General features: G+C 48.6%; 1 protein-coding gene and 1 long non-coding RNA gene across 7 annotated transcripts in view; one reads left to right on the top strand and one right to left on the bottom strand.

Annotated features, from left to right (window-relative positions):
- Nucleotides 1-14737, bottom strand: part of FAM53B (family with sequence similarity 53 member B) — a 53886-nt gene extending 39149 nt beyond the window's left edge. The window contains exons 1-4 of one of the 6 annotated variants that reach the window (XR_008577971.1): nt 13969-14737; nt 7256-7436; nt 5204-5338; nt 2158-2341 (exon numbers count right to left, since the gene is read on the bottom strand). Coding sequence is in view for 1 of the 6 variants with exons in the window: in XM_054832872.1 (XP_054688847.1) it covers nt 2281-2341; nt 7256-7436; nt 13969-14737 (1011 nt within the window). In the remaining 5 variants the exon portion in view is untranslated. Of the gene's footprint in view, nt 1-2157; nt 2342-5203; nt 5339-7255; nt 7437-12617; nt 12743-13968 lie in introns of those variants that run through there. The other 5 variants (XM_054832868.1, XM_054832872.1, XM_054832870.1 and 2 more) reach the window with 5 other exon arrangements.
- Nucleotides 14134-19117, top strand: LOC129209074 (uncharacterized). Its single transcript, XR_008577973.1, has 3 exons — nt 14134-14252; nt 14716-15346; nt 18310-19117. It is a non-coding gene; the product is annotated as an uncharacterized LOC129209074 (long non-coding RNA).
- The last annotated feature ends 4021 nt before the right edge of the window (nt 19118-23138 follow it).

The following is a 23138-nucleotide window of genomic DNA, read 5'->3' as shown; positions in this document are numbered from 1 at the left end:
CCTTCGGGTGGCAAGGCTGGAGCAAGCCAGGTCTCCCGGCTCAGCGCATCTTCTGGCGGCCGCTGCCCTGAGGTTCATCCCAGGGCAGGAGGGTTCAGTAATGCTGGTTCAGAAGTTGCAAATGCCACCAAAGGAGCAATGAATACGAGCGAGGACAGACACAGCAGTTTGATATAAACGGCTCTCCGAGAGGAAAAGCAATAAATGCAGCTTGGCAGTGGAAAATGCCAACCTCACCTCCTCCAAGAAGGAAACGATGGGCTGAGTGAAGAGCCGCCATGATGACGGAGTTTATTTAACGCAGTTTAGACCCATACATCTGAAGAACCAAACCTAATCCCTCAGGGCCAAACTCTGAGCATGTTTCTAAGGCTTAACTGCCCTCCCCCTCTCACCAATTAAACAGAAATTCCCCTCCTGCTAGGCAGATCTCGAGTTCTCCGTGCAGACAGCCTGCTGAAAAGCCCGGGCACACCGCAGCTGGCCAACCCCCCTCCAAACGCCACAGGTGACTTACTTACAAGGAATTTAGGGAAATAGCCAAAACTGGTTACTGCAATTGAAAATTGTGGGGTTTAAGGCATTCTACAGAGCATCACGTTGCAATTTTTATTTAAACTAAAAATCATGCTCCCCTCCCCACCCTTCTGCTTCTTAGGAGGGATTTGGGGCTACATGGAATCTCCTCATTGCACGGCCTGTCTCACCATCAGCGCTTTGGACAATGCCAAGAAGTACATCTTCAATTTGTTGATTTATTGCATTATGAATTTGGAAAAATCTTTGAAGGCTATCATTTGCACGTAGCTAAGTGTGGGCTCATTTCCTCACTCGGGCAATAATTCGCCTTCTGCAGCAGGGCTGAGAGGTGCTCAGCTCTGGGCAGCTTGCTCTCCTTGCTTGAGCACTCATCCACACCATCAGCGAATATTGATTTTATTTATGGGGTAAAAACCTCCAACAAATATGAAAGATGCCATTCAGGGCCTGAGAAGAAGTCTTTACGCTCTGAAAATGCCCCATGGACTAGTCCTGAGTAAACAGGATCATGAGTCAGCTCACGTGACTTCAAAAGGACAAAATTTCCACGGACGGAGCTGCGTCAGGATCATCCCCTGGGACGCTCCGTCAGGAGGAAAGAGCTGCCCCAGGCTGAGCCGAAAGGCTGCAGCACTGCCCCGTCTCACCCTGAGCCTACAGTCATCTCCTCCTCCTCCTCCACAGGGTCCTTCCCCAACCGAGAGGCAGAAGGGCTCTGGTGCAGACCACACGTCCTCTCCCCTCCTGCCTGGCAAGGACTTGGGCTCACCACATGCTCCAGGTATTCAAAAATTACCAACCAAAGAAGAGGAATAAAGAAATGTCCTCCTCTGCCTCCTGCCTGCAGCTAGACTAGACATTTCCAGGGCTAATGAGATAAAGACAGACTTTCACCATTAATTAATAAGTAAAAGACTTGCCTACACTTAGCATTTTTAACAGCCGGCACAGCAAAGGGAAAAGCAGTGGCAGGTTGTGTTTAAGAGCAGCATCACTCTGTAGGTTTGCACAGCTTCAAGAACCGCATCACCTCATTGCTTACGACCACCAGCTTCACGCAGGAACAGAGGTTTCTCACCAATGAACCCGGCACTCGCGTGTGCCGCAGAGCTGCCAGAGCAGGACAGCCCGGACAGAGCCAACCTCTACAGCCACGCTAATAAAATCCACAGCCAGAAGGAGCCCGAGGTCTACCACAACAGCACCCACCTTGAGGGGCTGCGTCAGGAACAGAAAATGCGATGTGCAGCCACCACGGATGGCCACATCCAACCTGGCTCACAGAGGTCCGAGATTAACCCTCACTACCAGGAACATCGGATGCACTCACAACCATGGATTGATTACTAAATAAATAAAAATCTATTATTTCAATTCAATCCTTTGCTCCAAGTGCCTAGGTACCGCCTCAACCCGATGCCGAAGTCACGCAAGGCAGCAGGTCCCCGGCACCCCGAGCCCCAAACTTCACGTCCAAACACCCCCAGCCTCTAGGGAGAGCCTGAAGTGCAAGCTCACACCCAGCTCTACGTGTTTGGGTTGGACCTCACTGCAGGCAAGCTCTCAGCGAAAAGAAATAAGAGCAATTAAGGAAAATTACACACCATCTAGTTGAGTAAAACACATCAGGTTTATTGCCCCCGTGCTCTTAGGGAATAGGAGTGGCAGGGGAAAGACTCCCTTACACACGAGCAGCAGAAAGGGACTGAAAGGACAGGGTAGGGGCAGAGGTGCTTTGTCTCAACATCTTAGCTCGAAGAAAATGGTGCTGGCAGTGACTTTGCCTTTTCCTCCCTGGCAACTGAAAAGGAAAAGAAGAGAGCAAAATTAGTCATTGCAAAACAGCAACCGGCAAGCGAGAGGTGCGAACGAGGAGACTGCTGGTCTCCAGCGGAGAGGTGCCAACTGGATGTGCAAAGTGACTACACGGGACCCAGCTCGCTGCACAAAAACTCATGCATGGTAGTTAAAGAGCACATGCGTTTGGAGCACTAACGCAGGATCTTCAATATCTCTTGGTTGCACAGCAATTTTTGTGGAGGACCGGCATCAGCCCTTCCCAGGGATCGCTCCTCAGCTGCCCACGTGCCTCGGCTGAGGGTGCATCCCCAGCGCGTCACTCTGCCACACAGCGACGCCATGGCCAAATTAGCCCGGACCTGCTGCGGCGCTGGGAGCGGCACACGGCAGAACTCAGCCCCACGGGCCCAGCGTCCTCCTCCCCCACAGGACCGGCCCCAGGGGAGCCCCGCAGGAACGCGGCCCTCCCAGCAGCCGCGCTGGCTTGGGGATAGACACCGCCAACACTTCTGCACAGCACTGCGCGGGCCGTAGAGACGTACCCTACAGGATGCTCTTAGTCCCGACGACTGTAGAAACGGCACAGTCTCTTTAAGAAAACCTGTAATCATTGCCTAATCTGTTCATCGGGGGACTGCTTCTAGTTTTGAGTAATATTTCCAAAGAATATTGGAAATATTGGACCAAGGGTTGTCTCTGGAGAAGAGCAGCTGAAGCAGCAGCAGCAGTCCAGCCTGCTGGTCCAACGAACCAGCTCACCTTTCTGCTTTTTCTTTTTTTGTCCCCCCCCACAATTGTGAGATTTATTACAAGAATTTGCAATGGTCTGTGAGACACTGTGAGTATTGGCCATGCTCCCAAAAGCTGAGGAATTGCTGAATTGAGAATTGCTTTGGCTGCTTAATCTCAACAACTAGAGATGCTGAACAAGCCAGCAGAGTCCAGGTTTACTTTTAATTACCGCTCAGAGCGTGCTGCTCTAGTAAACAGACACAAAAAACAATTCTTGTTTCTTCCTTATATTCTTTTCCCATATACAACCTGAAACGGCTGAGACAGAGACAGTAAACACAGCCCGACCGTGCCATTTTTACAGACTCACTTCCCAAGCATAAACAATTTAAAATAGCATATAAATCCATCTTAATACCTGGCTATAACACGGCGTCCACCTACTTACAGCCAGACAATAATACTCTGAGGGTTAGGGGGGCTTCTTGGCCAGCCCGGGCTTCCTTGCTCGCCCCAGAGCTCCCGAGGTCTGTCTGAGAAGCACGTCATGGAGCCGCAAAGCGAGCTCAGTGCTGCAACACCAACTGTAACGCTCTCTACTCATCAGTGACCACCAAAAAACCACCACACAGAACGAGCATGAGCAAAAGATCTGGGACATGTCGTCGTGTAATTGAGGAAAGCTTGCCAAGCGCCAGAACACCATCATCGCTCTCAGAATAGATTTGGATACTGCTCGCAAGTCAGATTTCTCCCTTTTTCGAGACCGAGCTGGAGAATCGGTAGAGGCCCCTACAGAAATATCTGAATTTAAAGCAGGTAAATACTGGATGTATGCATCGATTGCCAGACTTCACAGCACCTCCTACCACATCCCCTTTATGGATAAATACCCGAAGACTGCAGAACCTCACAGGAAGCCCAGCAAAATGATCACTTAGGTCCAAAAATTGAAATGATCTGCCTGAACTAGGTAGGCAACGTTTTAAGTTTCAAATGCTTTCAATGGATGGTCTCTGTGCCCACCGTCACCTGCAAACCGTACGAGACTACTGTTTGCATTAGAGCAAAGTACTTCTGCTCTTGGGCAATCTCTGGGGTTTCATTCCTCAGCTGAGAAAAAATTTTCAGAGAGCTCCTTGGCTCCTGGAAGACAAACCTAGAGCCTTTATTCATGCTCCTAGTTACCGAAAGGCACACTTCCCTCCTGTTTGCCCGTTCGTTGCCATCAACATTGCACTGGCAAGAGGAAGGTACAGCAGCGATGCATCCACGGAGATAGGGAAGGACTCCTCCGGGGCCAGGAAACCTTTGCCCATGCTGCCACCTCAGTCTTTCCAGCATGCCAGGAATAAATTTCTGAGCCCTACATCTCACATAAATCTCTTTAACGAATGAGGAGCCAAACATCTGTGAGTTGTCTGAATTAGCGCAGATTTGGCAGACTGAACAGCAAACTTGTATCGCCCGGCAGCCTTCAAATTTCTTGTTTTCCTCGGGTTCATTAAATACATTACAATCTGTTACCAGAAGATGGTTCCTACGTGCACAGGCTGCCAAGGAGCCGGTTTTGATAGCTCTGGTGGAGATGGGGGAATGTGTGAGGAGGAGACGGGGGCTCTTCCTAATGCAGCAGGACAAGGAGAGGACAGGCTGCACCCACCCTGCCTCCTCCAGCGACCACCCATCACGCAGCAAAGGCTGCCTCTGACATGTAAGCCTGGTACAGCCAAAGGTGATTTTGAGAAGCTTCAACGGGAACAGAACTTAAGAGTGTGGGACAAGCAGTGGGAGATGCCTTCAAAAGCCAAGGATGTCCTGCAGCATCATCCCAACTGGGATGAGCGCGCTGCATCCAGATGGAGAAACCAGGCTCTGCGAGGGTTGTTCGCACCCGTGAGCAGAGCCCTGGGTACAAGGCGTCCCCAATACTCGGGGAAATCAGGGTTTTCCCACTGCTGCCGGGCAAACCTGGCAGCACGGGGCCCGGGCAGGCAGCGAAGGCATCGCCAGCACCGAGTCGTGGGCAGAATGGTGTAACGCTGTGATGGGGAACAGTACTGGAGGCTTCGCCTTCCCTCAAAGGAAGTCTTTCGCTACGAGGAAGAAGTCAAAGCAAACACCCACTCACCGTGTTTACCCGTTTAAATCAAAGCCAAAGCAGCAACGAAACGCGCCCGACAGCATTTCCACGGAGTCATTCATTGAGAGCTTGGACTTGGGTTTCAGCTGGTGTTTTTAATATCGCAGGGAGACGCTTGCGAAGCTGGAATAATACAGAATCTGTTGCTATAACACACTCTCAGCTCCTGTGAGGTGTCAGCAGCACGTAGAGCACAAACCTCCTGCAGGTTTGGCTCCTTCGGGGGCTCCCCGAGGACCAGGCGGTGAAATGTTTCCCCCGCACCCGTGTGAGCCTGGGGTACGGCTCCAGCGAGCTGGCTCTCGCTGTCCCAATTCGAGGTACCCCACCAGGCGATCACCCAGCCAGAGGAGTCATACCCACAGAGGACAATTTTCCCGGCACTGGGATGCTCCATCCCCTGGAGATGCCCAATTCCCATGCAGCTGGAATGGGGCAGGATGAGCCCCACTATAGCCCGGCACCCATAAAAGCCCAGATTTTGCAGCCTGTCTTGGAGATGTGGGGGGGGAAAAAAAAAAAAAAAAAAAAAAAAGTGGAAATGAAAACAGTCCCTGGTTTTATTTGGGCTGGCAGAAACACCATCCAGCCAGCCCTTCCTCGAGCTCATTTATGACAGTGTGAACATGCAGTAAAGGGGAGGGGAAACCCCCTCCCAAAAGACAAAATCTGCATTTTCCACCTCAAGAGTCTCCATCTCCAGATACTCTCCATACATCCCTCTTGAAAATCAGGAAGAAAAACAGATTCCTCTGTGCCGTGGAAATGGGAAGCCCAAAGGACAGAGGGGCCAGTCCCGGCACCAGTGCAGTGTGAACCATAAAGTCCCCTCCCGAAACGGCATCCCAAGGAGAACTGACCTAAAATGCTGCATCCCATCCCGGCTCCAAAGCTGCCAGCAAGCTATTGGGAAGGGAATTGCGCCAGGTATTTTGTCAGCACACAAACAGGAACGATTGCCCAGTACAAACAGGGCAGCAAAAATGTCCACCTTCATCACATGGAAAAATATCTATCAATTTGCTACGCTAATGAGTGAAGGAATTAATGAATCCTAGAATTTGTAAATCATTATCAAGTCATTATCCCTAAAATAATGACATCACCTTAAAATGCATGAGAGTGCAAGCTAAACATCAGGCTCTGTCAGAAAACAAGACACAGGTTTTTTTACAGACACTAAGGACAACAAGAAGTCCCACTGACAACATTGCTCCGCAGTCAGAAAGAACGGCAGGAACATCAGTCACGATGCAGAAAAGGAAGAAATGGTCAATATATACTTTAACACCGTCCTAAGGAGACAGTAAAACGATATGGTCACGTTTGTGAAGAGTAACCTGGGGTGATACTAAACAGCAGGCGCTAAATATAGAACTTTCTTAAACAACAGCTCCAAATAATTTACACCTTCAGCTTTTATAAGATCGTGCCAAAAAGTCTTCCGAGCCATCACCACCGACGCTCCCGGAGGACAGGCACAAGCCAGCATGGTAAATTTGATGGCCCTGAGAAAACGAGCCCTGCAAGGCTCCGGTTTCAGTGCAAGGATGGAGAGTCAGGAAGCACAATTAACACCACCGAGAAAAGAGCTCTCATCTCACTTGATGTCTTTCTGCCAGTAAATGGAACGCTGGTAAAACAGACTTCATCAAAGCGCGCAGAAATGGATGACAGTTATCGATAACTATTTAACTGACACATCTCGAACAGACCTGCAAATAAACTGGCAATACTGGCTTCAACAGAAACTAGACTTTCACCTTATGCCATGTAGTATTTCTGGCAGCAACTGGGAAGGAAACAGGAAAATCAGTGCTGTGTAAGTGACTCAAGACTGGCAGAGCACTAAATACAGAGAAGAACAACTTGACGATGCAGAACGGAGAGAAGCAACCGGCACAGTTTTTAACCGAGGTGTCAAGATCCTAGAATCACAGAATACCAGGTTGGAAGAGACCTCAAGGATCATCTGGTCCAACCTTTCTTGGCACCTTAAGATACGCCTTAAAAAAAAAATGGTGAAAAAAAGACACTCACCTCGAAGGCAGGGGCACGTCCCCAGGCTCCTGCACGGCGCAGCAGATTACCGAGGCATGTGGGAGATGCGACCACGGGCTGGATAAATCGGGGATCTCCAGAAGAGACGGTATTGCCTCTGTGCTCTGCACTCCACGACCGCTACGGGCATCTGGAGCCTTCTGCCACATCTGATTAAAGTCTGGAGAAGACCCCAAGAGTAACTGAGGGACTTGAAGACATGGGTACAGTGCAGAACTGGGGGAACGTGGAGCGGTAACTGCTCAGGAACAACCCGGCCACCTTCAGAGAGGGAAGGAGATGCCGAGCAGGTCCCGCAGACGGAGCAGACCGGCAGTGTAACACCACCCAGCGCTGCGGGAAGTCGAAACTACGCAGATTCAGAGTAAGGGCAAAGTGCAATTTTTTCCTGAACAGCATGGACAATAATCATTGCAATAAATTACCGGTATAATAAATGACTGCGGTGGATTCTCAGTCAGTGCTACGTTTTTATCTCTGCACTGCATGACTTTTCTAAAAAGACATGTTCCTGCAAGAACTAATTTGGAAAATTACTAAAACTGGTGATAGACAGAGCGGTCTCCAGGAGTGCGGCTCTCCTGGCTCGCTGCCCTGCACCTGCAGCAAGCTGCTGCACCCCCGTGCCCCCGCTGCACCCCCGTGCCCCAGCACGGTCACCAGGGTGCCTTGTGCAAGGAGTGGGCGAGACAGAGGGCTGAGACACCGGCCCCTCCGCCGGCTGACCAAGCTCTCGCTTCAGCTCTAACCTGGCTCCTTTTTAAGCTGCCACCTTCACGGTGTGTCGTGGGGGTACGCGCAGGGAGGCCAGCAGCAGCACAATCCATCACACTGGAGAGCTGGAATTTTTTTTTTTTTAAATTAAGTTTAAAATACTTAACAATTCACCCGAAACCTCCACGGGAAAAGTAATCTTCTACCAACAACATAAACCATGCACACCTGAAAATGTGGGTGATTGATAGTTTCTAAATGAAGCTATCGGTAACCGTAAATCTTCATTAACCATGATGCTTTCACTCTGAGAAGTACCATCCATCGCATTGTATTTCAATTATAACACAACTGATAGTCCAATAAAGAGATAATCTTTTTTCTGAATTAACGGAGAGGCTACAGAACCACATGTGGATATTTTTATTGCTTTCTGTATCTTTATAATTGTAATGGATCTTCAGCTTTTGCACACAATTGTAGCTTTTGGCATCTATTTAATAGTATTAAAACTTGTCCTTTCAAAAATATTATACAATATTCATTTGTAATGGCTGGGACAAAAAAAAGCATGCAATAGCAGCGTCAATAACATATATACTTGAACTAATTTTATAGCATTGACAACTATTACCCAGCACACCAGGAGGTTATGTTCAGTAACATTAAGGAAAGCACGCAAATACAAAACTCAAGAGTTATTGTGACTTTCCCACATCGCTTGAAATAAGACATTGCTACCGACACCTGGCCTAACTGTGCTGCTAGGCGGTCCTAGCCAGAGACAAGACTAATTAATTAATGCCGGTTTCCTTCCCTAACATTTCCCAGCGGTGCGGAGGAATAGCGACGGTGGCAACTGCACAACTGGGGCAACTGAGGCAGAGGAGCACGAAGGCTTGGCTCGGATCACTGCGAGAGTCGTCATGGGGACAAGGACACAAAAGGAATTTCTTAAATGCAGTAAGTGCTTTAACTTGTCCCTGAGGAGACCCTGGATTTAGGAGCAGGATGAGGGGTGCGTCTCCTTAACCCCCCCAGTCCAGACTGGCTGCTGGGACCACAGCAAGTTGCTGATGTACCTCGACAGCAGCGTCATTCCGCTCCATCACCCCCAAGCCCCGCTTCTCCTCTGCCATCGAAAGGGTGTTTGGCCCTTGCTTTCATGGGCTGGTTTTGAGCAGAGAGGAGAGCAGGTTTTCCAGCTGCCGGATCAAAGTTTGCCAGATTGCCTTTTTTACAAACCCTAGGAGACGTAACGATATATAAGCACAAAGTAAAACTCTTCTTTCACTATGGTCCCGTACCTACCGCACAGTGCAAGCCCTGAACTTTGGCTGCTGAAAGCAAACGCTATGGCCAGGATCCACGAATATGGGGAATGATACAGCCCAAGGGATGCTTCAAATGGACTACAGAGGAGTGACACCAATGATGCTGCTATATTTAATCCTCTAAAAGCAAAAACCATGACCAAGTCTCCTTCGGGCATTTTTTTTAGGGGGGAGGTATAGAAACTCAATGCACCAGAACAGATTTTTGGCACTCACTCAACCAGTTCTTCAAATATTACTCAAACACGGCGATCACAGAGCCAAACTCGCTTGGGTACCCCCACCCACCCGTGCAGGGACCCACGGCCTGCGGTGCTGGGAGCAGCCGCGCTTCATGCAGGCTTGGGTGCTCCTCCAGGTCAGTCTATCGCGGTTTCCTCCTTCTGTGCATTTCAACAGAAACTTCCGACATACCAAATCTTATTTATCTTACATAGCATATGTTAGATGCATACGATGCGATATCTTACGTATCTAACATCAAATGTCAAAAGCTTCATAACTCATGGATCAACCACCTGAAGCCAGGAGAAATTCTGGCTGTAAATTAGCTGCACGATGACACTTTTTAATTTTCAATACCTACTTCACTTGTTGATGACTAAAGGCTCCCGTATCCACAGCCTGTATTATCAGAGCTCGCACCAGCTTGGCGGGGCTTCAGAAATAAGCTCTTGCTTGGGAATTTTTGTCTCTCTAAAGGCAGCCAACTCGTAAAAGTTTGGAAAAACAAAACAGCCCAAGGATCTGCTCTCTGGTTCACTGTACCAGAGCCACGTTCTGCATTGCTGCTCTAAGCAAATAGCTGAGTCGCGGGCAGCCGGGCTACGACTGCAGATGTGTAGTGTGACCTTGGAAAAGTCCTTTTTCATAATTATAACACGGCCACTGTTCATAGGGAAACTCGAGTGCAAAACCAGAGCTCCAGGGCTCAGCTCTGCTGCTGCCCTGGCCGCTTTCGAGGAATTTATGGAAGGTCTCATCTCTAAAGAGAGCAGTGGCACTCGCACCGCGCCGTGCCGGGGTCAGCGGGGAGTGGGCTCGGGCAGGGAGGGCTCCTTGGGGGGGACCGGCCCGGCAGGCTTAATGACCCGGCAGGCTCGCAGGCGCAGATGAGAAGCATGGTGGAAAATTCCCTTCTCTTCGCCTGATTAGTTTATATTTAGCTCTCCAAGGAGCAGACGCGCTGGAGGAGCTGTTGTTTTGGTGATATTTTTGCACAGCCCCACGGGGACCCCTGCAACACGAACTGCAGCATGCCGGGGGAGGCTGCCAAGAAATGGCTCTCACCACCTCGCTCCACCACCACATCAGACCAGGCACATGAGACCTCTGATAGTCACAGCCCTTCGCTACTCATCAGACCTCCTTTTTTTTGTTCCATTTCCCCGAGTCAGCAGGCTTGCTTCCTCTTCCCCCTCCTCCCCGTTTTGGAAGAGAAAGCAGTAAAAAAAAAACACAAACCCTCAGCCACGAAGAGAGCTTGCTTGAGGAGCTACAGAGAAGCAACCTCCCCAGCTCTTCTGCTGGCCTGGTCCTCCATAGCTGCAGGAATAAAACATGGGCTTGTCTTTCTGGAGGTTTTTTCAACTATTTCAACCCTAGTTTTGGTGAGTGCAGACCCAACGCAAAGGCTCTGCTTCCCCTCTCCCTCCCCGTGGGAAGCAGACCTGACTTCTCCGGGCTGAGCTCTCCGAAGAGCTACAAGTATCTCTGGCACCTCGTCCCACCCCAGCCCATCGGTCCAAAGTCTGCTCTGCCACAGATTAATGTTCATTAGGACTATTTCCCAGCAAAATCATTCTACAAACCATGTGATACGGGAGGGGGAAGGGAACAAAACCAAAATCAGCCCTTTTGACCTGGGGTGTCCTCTTTTCTACCCGAGATTTTATAAGGGAAACACAAACTACCTCCATCCTGGTGAAGATCAAGAAAAGAAACCTTATACAACATTACAAGAAAGAAAGAAAAAGGAAGAACAGCCTCAAACCAAACAGCTGTCACTGGAGAAATCGGAAGTCAACCATTAATAATAAAAAGGACAAATTGGATAAACCTCGTTCCCCGTCCATCCCTTCAGGACACAGTCCATCATGCCTGTTCTGCACAGAAATACAGGTGTTTCGGCAAAAAGTTGTATGTCTCAGTCTACCTAGACTTTAGCTGAAACTGAAGCAAGCCTTTGATACTAAAAAAAAAAAAATTAATTACCTATAATTAACCGAAGCAGATTTGGGGATTTATATTGGTATATGTTTACCTATTTGCCTGTGTGCGTATTTATTTATTTATTTTAGCAGGTATCCATACTTGAAAATTAGCCCACATCAGTGCTGGCTCTGTCCCACAGTCTGTTTGATCTCCATATACAAAAATCTGGACCTCACCCACAGAAATCAATTATCAATTAATTGATTTGCCCTGATTTTCCATGCAAAGTTTTGGATTCAATAGCCTGTACTCTTACTGATCTTCCTCCCGAAGGCCATCTGCTTTCTATAACTGAGGCAGCTCTTGGAGACCTTGGCCCTGTGCAGAGCTGAAAGTCGCACAAGTTTCCCTCTTTCCTCAGGGTTTAACCTGGAAGCGAGAAAGTCTGGATCTAGGGATTCAGCTGCAAAACCGCCGGCACGCGTGCCGTGCTCCCGGGGCCGTGCTCAGCAAGACGTCCTTCCCCTCTGAATTCCGCAGCAGGTTGTTTTGGTTGGGTTCCCCCCCACCCCCCCCCCAACTTTGAAAGCTGCCTCCTCAGGCTCCGGAGGACTTTTAAACGAAGAAATAAATCAGAAGCTCTCTTCAAACATACAATGAGCCACAACAGGTAAGGACAGAGCAAACTGCTCTGAAATTCAGGTTTTTTTACTATCACTCTAATTAATCTGTTGCGTGACCCACCCCAAATATTTTCTCTAGAAACATTACCTACATTGTTTTGGGGTTTCTTTATTTCTTTTTCCAGCCCTCAGCCAAACCCTGGTAAATACTTCTGCCCGTGTCGGAGGCGGGCCGAGGGAATCAGCACTTTACCATCGGAGGGAATGTGGCAGCAGCCCCCCGCACTCGGAGATACCTCCTGTTGCTGAGAGACGGGCAGAGATGCTCACAGCCCTCCGGGTTTTTACAGTATTATGGCAAGACGCTGCTACTTCTGCAATTTGCAAGTAGTTTTTAATCTGTCAAAATAGTCTTTTATTACTGTTTGAGGATTCAAAAGGAAAATATGCACATCTGGTTTCAATCGCAAACTGAAGTTTGGTCTATCAGCCTATTTCATAACAAATTACGCTTACTTTTTACTCCAGAGGATTTCCTAAGGAGGAGGTGCGCTGCCAAGGTACACCAGCATCCGCAGAGCCCGCACGGCAGAGGCAGCGGCACTAACCAGTGACAGGCACCGTGCTGTTGCAAACTCACTCTGTCAAGTAAATTAATATTATTGAGGAGAAAACCCTTGTTTGTGAAATTTTCGTGTACATCTATACTTGAAATCTTCACGTACTGTATGAATTGAACAACCTGACGTCACTGAACGGAGAGACAAGACTTACAGACTTTCTAGGACAATTCTGCTGCCAGGGCACTTTCCACAGCAAGGAGCTGCCATCTCTGGCTGCAGCGGTGTCCGGCACTGGAGACCCCCTCCAGGGAGCACAGGGCAGCTGGCAAAGTGCTGCAGCACAGACCCACACCCCTCCCTCGCCGCCACAAGGTCCCTCGTGAGCTCGCACGTGCCAGGCGTGAAAACCGTGGCAGGGCACCGTGGGATGTGCGTGCGACGGCACGGGTCAGGGCTGGAGAGCATCTCCACAGTGATGCTCAACCACGTCCGCTGCTCCCCTGGGCTGCAGCCCCACGTCAGACCCCAAACTTGGGGAGTTCTGTACTGAGCTCACCGACATCCAAGTTTCAGCCCCACCGAATACCACTCTCGGGAGAAAGGAAAGCACGTGTTGATCCATTTGGAGGAAGAAATTACAGAAGCAAAGGCGGAGTAATCTGAGGAGGAGAGGAACGCTCGCTCCCCAGCACCAGAAACTTTGGAGAGGCGACCTTCCCCCCGCACGCCGGCGAGGCGACCTGAGCTCGGCTTGAAACGGTTTTCTCTGCGGCGAGCGCTCAGCATCACCGGGCACAGCCCGCAGCGCTCCCGGGCAGAGCCGGGAGACAGCCCCCCGCACCGCGCTCCCTCCGGACGCTCCAGGCGGCTCCTCCGCGGCCGCAGCGCGCAGCACCGGGCTGCCCTGAGCCCCGGCACCGCTCACCCCACCTCTCCGGGACCGAGAGCCGAGGGAAGCGCGGACCCGGCGGCACAAAGGCGGGCAGCCCCCAGCCCGCTCTGCCCGGGCGGAGGCAGGCGGAGCGGAGAACCCCGCCGCTCCCGCGGGGCGAGGATGCGCAGCGGCCGGCGGGGGAGGGGGGGGAGGTGGTGCCACCCTTCCGGGGGGGGCCACCGTTGCCCTCTGCCCCCCACCCCTCCATCCCCCTCCGTGCCGCCGTACCCCGGGCAGGGCTCGGACGCACCGCCGCCCTTTGTCCGCCGCCCCCCGCGGGACGGCACGGCGGGACCCTCACGGACGCACACGCCGCGGGTGACAGCGCAGCGCGGCTCCGCTCCGCGCACGGCCCCGCCCGGGCGCTTACCGTGGTGGCGGCGGCGCGGCCCGGCCGGGCCGGCTCTGGGCGCCTCTCCGAGCCCCGCTCCCGCTGCCGCCGCCGCCGCCGCCGTGCTGCGGGCGGGGCGGGCGGAGGGAGAGAGGGAGGGAGGGAGGGAAGGAGGAGGAAATGCGCTTGTCACTTCCTGAGCGGGGCCGGCGGAGGCAGGGCCCGGCCCGCACCTGCGGAGCCCAGCGGAGCCCCCGCCCCGGGCGGTGCGGCGGGGCGGGAGGCAGCGGCGGGGAGCCGCGTACCGGAGGTGTCGGTGCGAGGTAAGGGGCAGGAAAGAGCCCCGGCCGCCGCCCTCAGCGGGCATCCCCAGGGTTAGACATCGCCCACAACACAGCGCGGAGGAAGGCGGGGGCGAGGGGGGACCACACACCAAAAATAGTTTAAAAAAAGCGAGTCCAGGCAGCGATCGGGCGTTAAATGACGGGGGCCCGGCGGCGGGCACCGCGCTCCGTTTTGCGTTAGCGCCTTCGCAGCGATCCCGCAGCCCGGCCCGCGCGCGGGTGCAGCCAGACTCGCGTGGGGCTGCGCGGCCCCGTTCGGAGGCCGAGAGTGACTCCTGGTGGCACGGCCGGGGGGAGAGGAGGAGAGCTGGGCTCCTGCAGTCCTGGCGGGGCCCCCGATGGGAAGTAGCCCCGGAGTTGTAGGACATCACAGATACACACTGTGCCCACCGGTTGGATTTGGCAAAAAATCCCACTCCTGCGTTCTCCTCTGTTTTTCCAGCATTTCTTTTGGGAAGAGGCATTTGACAGAGCACAAGCTCGGCAAAATGCTGCCGGGCTGAAGGTGGCCATGGGTCCTCTGCAGTATTCAAAGACACGTCTGCTTGACTTCACTGGGGAGATGGCCTTTAGAAGCGCTATGCTCTAACAATAACATTTTCCATCCATCCAAGCTGATCTGTGCATAGCACGTACGCTTCTTCCCAGAGCGAGCGTAATTAGTGAACAAGGAAACTACATGACAGCTAACGGGAAGACTTAGAACTCATTACAAAATAGAGTCTAAACATTAATCTTGAACGTATGCAAGCAGACAACACAGATATCATCGGGAAGTGAATCTGGGGTTTCAGCATCTAAATTTCATCCACCCGGCTGGATGGGATGGCAAGTCGGAATGAGTAAGGGCATGTGTGAACAGCAAAGGAGGCTTTATATGTGTAACACAGCACTGCTTCAGATGTCCTGCCCTGCTGATGCACGGCCCAAGGTACCACATAAACATCGGGGAAGACTATCCGTTAGTATTTAATGTAATAAAGGAGAAAGGAGGCAAGAAAGCAGAAGTAGCAGGAGAAAATTTCCTGCCAACGTAGCAAGGACTGATCTCAACAAAAGCAGCTCCGTACTTGGTACATATAAAATTAGGTATGAGTGGCCAGTATGAGTGGGCTACAAACAGGAAAAAGGGTTTGATGACGTGAAGGGGCTTTTGTATCAAGCTTCCATCCCACTCAGTATTTGCTTTTTTTATCGTGTATCTAGACTGGTAGCAATAAAACACTTGAAAACTCCTTTTCCAAAACTTCAGGAATCGAGTTTGAAAATGTTTTCTTATGGTTTCCCAGCTGAGTATTTCAGTAACAAAGCTTGCAGCGTAATTGAATCCATTCCTGTGGCAGCCTTGCGCAGTGCAGGCTTGGTCTCCAAGAACCAAGCAGAAGGTTGCTTTCTGTCCGCTTCTGCAGCTCAGTCCAAACCCAGCATTTTGTACCTCTCATCCTCTGTGCTCTCCAACAGATGTGGAGCATTACCAGCACGCATGAAAGCCTGTTACCAAAGCATAAACCCATTTTCCACAGATAGTATTTTCAGTAACATTGCTTAAACGTAAAGGTTTGCCATAGGTCCCTGCTCTGGTGATGGCGCGGAAGGTCTTTGTCAGAAGGGGAAAAGAGGGAAAACACTTTCAAGCTTTAAAGAGCTGGGCACAAGAGTTTAGTCATCGTGGACAGAACATTCATTCAGTTAAATTCTGAGCTGATTTAATTTGTGTTTTTGTCTCGGATGTCAGCGCCTTTGCTACCCACTGACTAGGAGCCTTCCTTACGGAGATGGAAACTGTGGGTAGGAACAAAGCTAACGATCCCCATGATCCTTCTGAAATTATACTGGGGCCCAAGCCATTAAAACCTTTAAATGTAACAGTGCTAAGCACTGTGGATAGACACAATTTCCTTCACTTCCAGTGCACAGGAGTTGGCTGCAGTTACGTTCTGCTTTCTCTGTAGCGTAATGCTTCACTACCTATTCCAGTTTGTTATTCAAGTCATACACACCATGGTTGCTAACAATTTCAGAAGTGTCCGTTTCACCACGGCCTACAACTCTGTGCTGTTCTGAGCACCTGAGCAATCCCAGTTATTTATGGTTTTATCCTTCTACGTCTTCTGCCAGGCAGGGAACGCAGGTAGGGGACTCGCCCAAGGTCCAGCAGAGAGTCGGAGTGTCCCAGTCGCAGGCTGATGTCCCGGCATCCTGGCTGTGCCGGGTACCGTGTACTCACAGGGACGTCTTGGTTCCACTGAAGGTCTCCAACAGCACAAAATGGAGACTGGTTTCAGAAACCACACTCCAGTTTCAAGGGAAATCCTGGCATTCATAGAATCTAAATAACAGCGAGCAGAAGTATTTTTAACAAATATTTCATACCTAGGGAACGAGCACATCTCTGTAATACGATCAATGTGTTCTAGGTCAGGGAGTATCTGAATCAAGGAGACCTGATACTCTAAACACGTGAAGCATCACTCTGCAGAGAGGGTTGTAACAAGGAGTGTAGTAGTTACTACCTCTGGCATACAATGGGACTTGCACCAAACCTAAAAATCCTTCTTTTATTTCACAGCTTATTTGCTGCACACATGCAACAGCTTTGTGTTTCGGCTCCCCGCTTCGTTTGCTGCCTCCCTCCCTGCCTTGGCAGAGGGCACGACTGCTGAGCTATGGGCTGCCCCAGACTAGGTGCAATGCAAACAGTTGACGGATAAAATAGACCATGAAATACATACATGAACCCTCCTCTCACTTGAACACACTAATCACTTTGTCAGCCATGTTTGGGTCTGAATCGGCCTAAGATAAGCCAAGAGTTAGTTGTCCATCATTCACAAAACCCGAGGCAGCTGCGGGCATACCCAAAGCCAGCACGCTACGTTGGATAAGCAGAGATGCATTACCCATGAAGTTCAGGTGCCCTAGGGTAGGGCAGCAGTCAGCGGGGCTAATTACTACTGCAAATTGGGGTGAAAGAGCCTAGATCCTTCTGCTTGAAACACCAACTCGTCTTTTAGGGGAAGCATTAAAGAAAATCTAACTGACGAACCTTCAGCCTGCCTGTTCTTGGCCGGTGTTTCAGGCTGGGTGCAGGTTTATCACACCACACGTGCACATCTCTCTGCTGCTAATGAGGTTTCAGTTCACAACCCTATCAACATTTCAAATTACTCAATAAATGTGCATTCTTCCCATCTCTGCTTGACATGTGACACTGTCCATGAATACTTGGCTGCTGGAGTGCCTGTGCTGAGGTTTGTTTCTGTTCCCTCACTAGCGTTTATTAGCTCTGGCTCTGCAGCGCAGGCTTATGCACTTGCGATTACCCAGAATTTATATGCTACCTTGCGGCTACATCACTTGTTCGCCTGACAGCACTCAGTTTAATTTCCAGTAACCTAGAAATGGGCTAATTTCAAGCTATACTGTTACCTAACAAATGGAAATTAAGCCACAGGTTGGCTTTTCCCTTATTTGTGTCAAATAAAACACGCCAGCGTTCCTTTTCCTCCTTTGTCTTGAGGCTGTAACACCTCATCCCCTTTCACTGAAAGCCCTAGGTGTCCATTAATTGTTCCTCAATTTAGCTGCTACACACAAGGGTTAGGTCATGCTCGACGTTCCTCCAGCCAAGGCGTAAAATAGAGCCGTCCCCTTCGCGGGCGGGCGTCCGTACCAGCCATTCAGCCACGGGGCAGGGAACGCTGCGCAGCACAGCCCTCCTCTCCTCTTACCCCCGAAAAGGCAGCGAGCAATGATAATGCAAAGGCAGATCTCCTTACAGCAATGCAAAGCCCTGGCCTGTTTATTTTCTGCGTGCTCTCCATTTATTTTACAGGAGACGATTCGATATGTTAAAATGCTTAGAGGGCCTATAAAATAAAGCAGTTATTGTTGTAGCAAGTTGTGTTCTTTAGCTTTCGGCATGCCAAGATTAGGAAAGCAATCTGAGTGCCAAAACACTGAAAATTTTGCTGTATATTGCTAAATACCATACTTAAAGATTTTGTCTGGTATGAAATAACATAAATTTTGGCAGTCTTTTACCAGGCACCCTGGAACACAGTAGAACGGACATAGCAGAATATATATAGGCAGATTTTCCTTACAATGGCTACAGCGCTGCCAGTGCATTCCTGGAACGTGGAAATACATGGAAGCCAGCGTCAGCAATGAAGAAAAGCATGCTGTGCCTAATGTACCAGAAGAGCTATTCAAGAACTCATCCTTACGTAAAAATAACTCCGAAGAAGCTGCCAAGATCAGTGTAAGCTCAGCTTCGTAGCTTCACGGGTATCTATCTACCTTGCACGCGCGGCTTCACCCTGCACGCCCGGATACAACGCCCAGTTGTTCCAAGTGAGTGGTTCCAGCTCATCACTTCATTTGCACGTTCAGGCCTTTGACCCTTCGGCCCCACAGACGTCATGGCCTGCACCAGAAACCTGTGCAGAGCAGAAATAATTTGGATGCAAATTATATGAGAGAACATCTCCGTTTCTAGCCATGGACACATTCCCTCAGACAAGAATCTTTTTCGTTGCTTAAAGATAAGGATAATGCAAACCCTCTGAAGTCAGCCCAAGCTCTGTGAGCACTCTGGTTCTGTACGGCAAATCCTGTACGGCAGGCACAGCTCCCGTATCGGTATCCTCTGGTCAGCCTTTGAAACACCTAATTATTGCACTGAAGGTGTGGGGCAGTCTGCTCACAGCGCTGTTTATTGCACACTGTTTGCTCTCCTGAGACTCACACCTGAGATCTGTGTGGTGGGACATGCGCTTCTTAACTCGGGTATAACCAGCTGTCCTGTAGATAGCAATGGCAGGACTAAACACCCAAACATCTGAAAGGTCCTTTTTAAAACTGTTTTGAAAAATAAAAAGGAAAAAAAGCTCAGAGTCTCCTTTTGCTACAGGTGTCAAATACCCCAAGTCCTACGACACAACCAAGGCAGCTGGCCATTCCTGGTGTACAGAAATGGTGCTGCAACATTGGTTTTGAAATCGAGAGGGTGAGCGCATAACACAAACAGTTATTTCAACCTGATGCTCTCGATAATGATTTGAAAAAAATATTCTCCTGATGGGACAGAAAGGCTGTAATTACATGCTTCATCATTGCTGGCCCTGTCTGCAAGAGCAGCTGCCATAACTCTGTTAGTGTTTCTGATGTAACCCAACAGCTCTTCAAAAAAAAATTGTAGCTCCCAGAAATTCTTCATTTTAGACCACAGAATTATACTGAAGTTCAAGAACAGAATATTAATTCCATATCTTCTGAGCCTTCCAAAAAAATTAACATTTACAAAACAGCCTATGGACAGTACTGCAGTTGACTATTCCTGCTCCTTAAGGGCTGTTAAATGAACGTACTTTCTAATAAATAACAAGTCGGTCACCAAAAAGGAAGTCAAGGAGTAAGGGAACATTATTCTTCCCTCTGAATTTTCTGTGTTCATTCAGTCGTGTCATGATTTCCATGTCTGGTATTTCTCACTTTTTAATTTATATGAACATAATTATAGAAGTATTTACTTCCAGAAAGTACCATGATGCTGAAAGAGCAAAGGCTTTTTGTCTTGAGAACCTATTTACCCTACACTCTAGCAGAGTCCCATATGTAGAAACTCCCCTAGATCTGACATCTCAAATCAACACTTACTTCATTGATTTCACTTGGTCTCCTCTTTCAGATATTTCATCCTGACAGTTCCTTCCCCCATAAAAATCCAGAGTAAAATGCTCCAAGCTCTTTCAGTAGTACGAGCCCCACGACAAATACGATGGCCTCTCCCCACAAATACCTCAAAAGAGAATCCCTAAATGCAGTTTGCTTGGCAATAGCAGGTATCAGGAGTCAGGTATTGGGTGTCTGAGCTGTGCCAAACACAGATGCTGCTTGGTAGGGCTATGTACTAAAAGCCATCCTCCTGGAAGAAAAGGTCGGTACAGAAAGAGCCTACCACAATCTGCACAGCCCAGCTCCAACTACCAGTTCCTCAGAACTGAGAGAATTTCATCCTTCAGCATGTCATCAATCAACAAGGGAACATAAACTCTTTCTGTTCTGCCTATGTTTTACACCCAGAAAGGTATGCCGGCTCTGCAGCATCATCCAGCCTAAACTCGGTACTGCAGGAAAAGCCTGTGGGCTCAACCACTGTTGAGATCCATGGAAGATGTTAGTTTTGCTACCCACTAACCTCATATTTGACAGTGAAATCACATATACAGTCTTCAGACAGCAAACCAATAGGAGTAAAACATATTTCAAATGCTGCTTCTATTCTCCTGTAGTCTGGCGTTGCAGCTGAAACCAGGAGTCACACAACTGCGTAGTCATGAAGATAGCAGCCTTCATGAACTACCACGAAGCACTGCCCAAACTACAAGCAGGATCACTCCTCCTAACTCACTGCTTATTCTTCTGCCTCTTCTTCTTTAAGAGGTTTTTCACTGAAAAGCATCAACATTTAGACATCATACCTTCACGAAGAAGTGTCGAGCAAGATGAACTGCCCCAAATCAAGGACATTCTTCGACACGTAACTTCCAAATCCTACTAGTCAGAAAAAAGCCATTGCTTAAGTCAGTATTAGAGCTGCTACCTAGACTCCATTATACATAAAATACCAGGTTTCCAACAGAGCAGATTTTAAATAGTAAGCCTTTGGTTATTATTGCCTTAAAATAAATCTCCTAAAACATGTTTTACAAGCATTTTTCTACTCTCCAGTGATACTTGAAAATGCTTGGGCCTGTGAATGAAAATGCAAGCTATGGATCAGATGCAGTAGTTGCATCAGATCCTCAGTTTCAAGCAATAGCTTGTGTGCTTGTTGGAGACTAAAGAGGGGCCATGACAAATTTAGGAATCAAAATCTTTCCACGTATGAGAGCCACTCCATTTTTCCACTCCCTGCCCATCCTCCCTGTAAGAGCACCTATCTGCAGGCTTGCTCTTCTCAGCTTTATTGAGCTTGTCACTAGAAAACTTTTATATGCACCTGAGAAGCAGACAGACACGTGAAAATGACTGCCTATGGACAAAGCCTAGACCCTTGCCCATGGGAAAAGCACATTCCTGTCCCAAGCTCCTTCAGACAACCAGCATTTAAGGCTCCTAATAGTCCCGTGACACCTTCGGGCAGCAGGATGACATTTTAGTGGCGACGTCAATGTGTGTATCTCCACCTTATGACTGGACCCTGTAATGCCAAAGGTAAAGCAGAGGAACCGCACCTCTGAAGGGCTGCTGCCTGTGGAGCTACAGATAGCCCAGAAGTGGTAGGGAAATGCTTGAAGTGGAAGCCCTCAATAATCTACAACCTTGGGCAAATAATGAGGTATCCTGGAAGAGGAGGTTGGTTCTGAACATTTCCCCACCACTAAGAAGCCTTCCTGATAGAAAATGTATTTATATAGGAGGAAATAATTACAAGAAGAAATACAATAGTTGTCCAGAACATTTGAAAACCAGCAATATGATAGCAAGAGAAAATAGTGAATTACTATCATTGCTTCCAAATGCCTTGCTAAAAATACTAATTGAAAGTGGCTGATCATATGATTTGCATGACACACTTACATGATTTCTGATGCTAAAATTTCTGCGTAACCATTTTAGGAAGCTTATTTTTAGCTTTACAAATGATATAAAAACATTACCTAGAGAACAATATCTAATGATAATCAATCTTATGAATAGGAAAAAACAATACTTGCCCTGAACCTTACATATCTTATGGAGTATGAATCTGTAGTTAAATTCCTCCTAATTGATTAAAAGAAAATCCATGACAGCCACGACTTTATTTTCATTCCATGATTAAATACATATCGTGCCTTCATTAGCAAAAATTACAGATGGGAATAAAACAGATGCCCTAAACACATCCTGCCAGAGCACTTGCCAGTTAAAATTTGCTTGTATTAAGTCTATCTGATGCCAAATTGGCAACAAAAATGTCATAGTATTTTTATTGTGGTTGTTATCAGTAGTGTACTTTGAATCCTTTGTACTACTCCATCAAAGACATCCTCTGAATTGCCGCTTTTATTTCATAGCACTCCTGTTGGCTGCTGGAAGCCTGCTGGGCAGATGCAGTACGTCATACTACAATAGTTACCCAAGTAATAATGAGACCTTGGTTTTGGCACTCGAGTTAGGAACCCAAGCCTGACCAAATACGCAAAGAGCTATTCACTGGGACTAAGCTTTCTCACCACTGCTGATAGACCATTCTTCCAACAGAACCAGTATATCCAACTTTGCAAAAAGATGTAGCATTTAGGATTCCTACCTTGAAGACATCACCAGATGGATCACAGAGGGACGAGTCACAACTATGCAAATAATGCCTTATTTCCTATCCTGGGAAAGGACTAGAAATATTTCGTGACCCTTAAAGATCTCCTGAACCCTGGGAACTAGGAGAAGTCTGGAAACTAGGAGAAGCAATTCTCTGATAAGCAAACATGACCTTGCCTGTGAAACAAATCCTGATTGCCTAATAGGGCCTCCTCGATGTTTGAAAGAACAAGTTTATTGCTCCCTGCAAATGCCTTTGTCAAGGCATAAAGAAATCTCATTTTCCTACCTTTCAAGCAATGGTAGTATTCTGAAAATATAAAACAACAGAAGAAATACAGGCAAAGAAATTAAGCAAAAAGATCACACACGGAAGTTAAAAAATAATTTAAAAAAAAGGGAAAATGAATGGATAATTATGCTTTGAATTCTTTTGGATTTATGCAGCTAAAATCTGTCCTGAGAAGTTCACTGGAAAACATATGGTCATTGTTTGCTTTTATGACATTACTATATAGCAAATTAATAATGAAGGAGGCATATGTCACATGGTAG

This window comes from Grus americana, chromosome 7 (assembly GCF_028858705.1).
Source record: "Grus americana isolate bGruAme1 chromosome 7, bGruAme1.mat, whole genome shotgun sequence".
NCBI lineage: Eukaryota > Metazoa > Chordata > Aves > Gruiformes > Gruidae > Grus > Grus americana.
The sequence above is the reverse complement of the archived record's forward strand: the minus strand, read 5'-3'. Positions and strand labels throughout refer to the sequence as shown.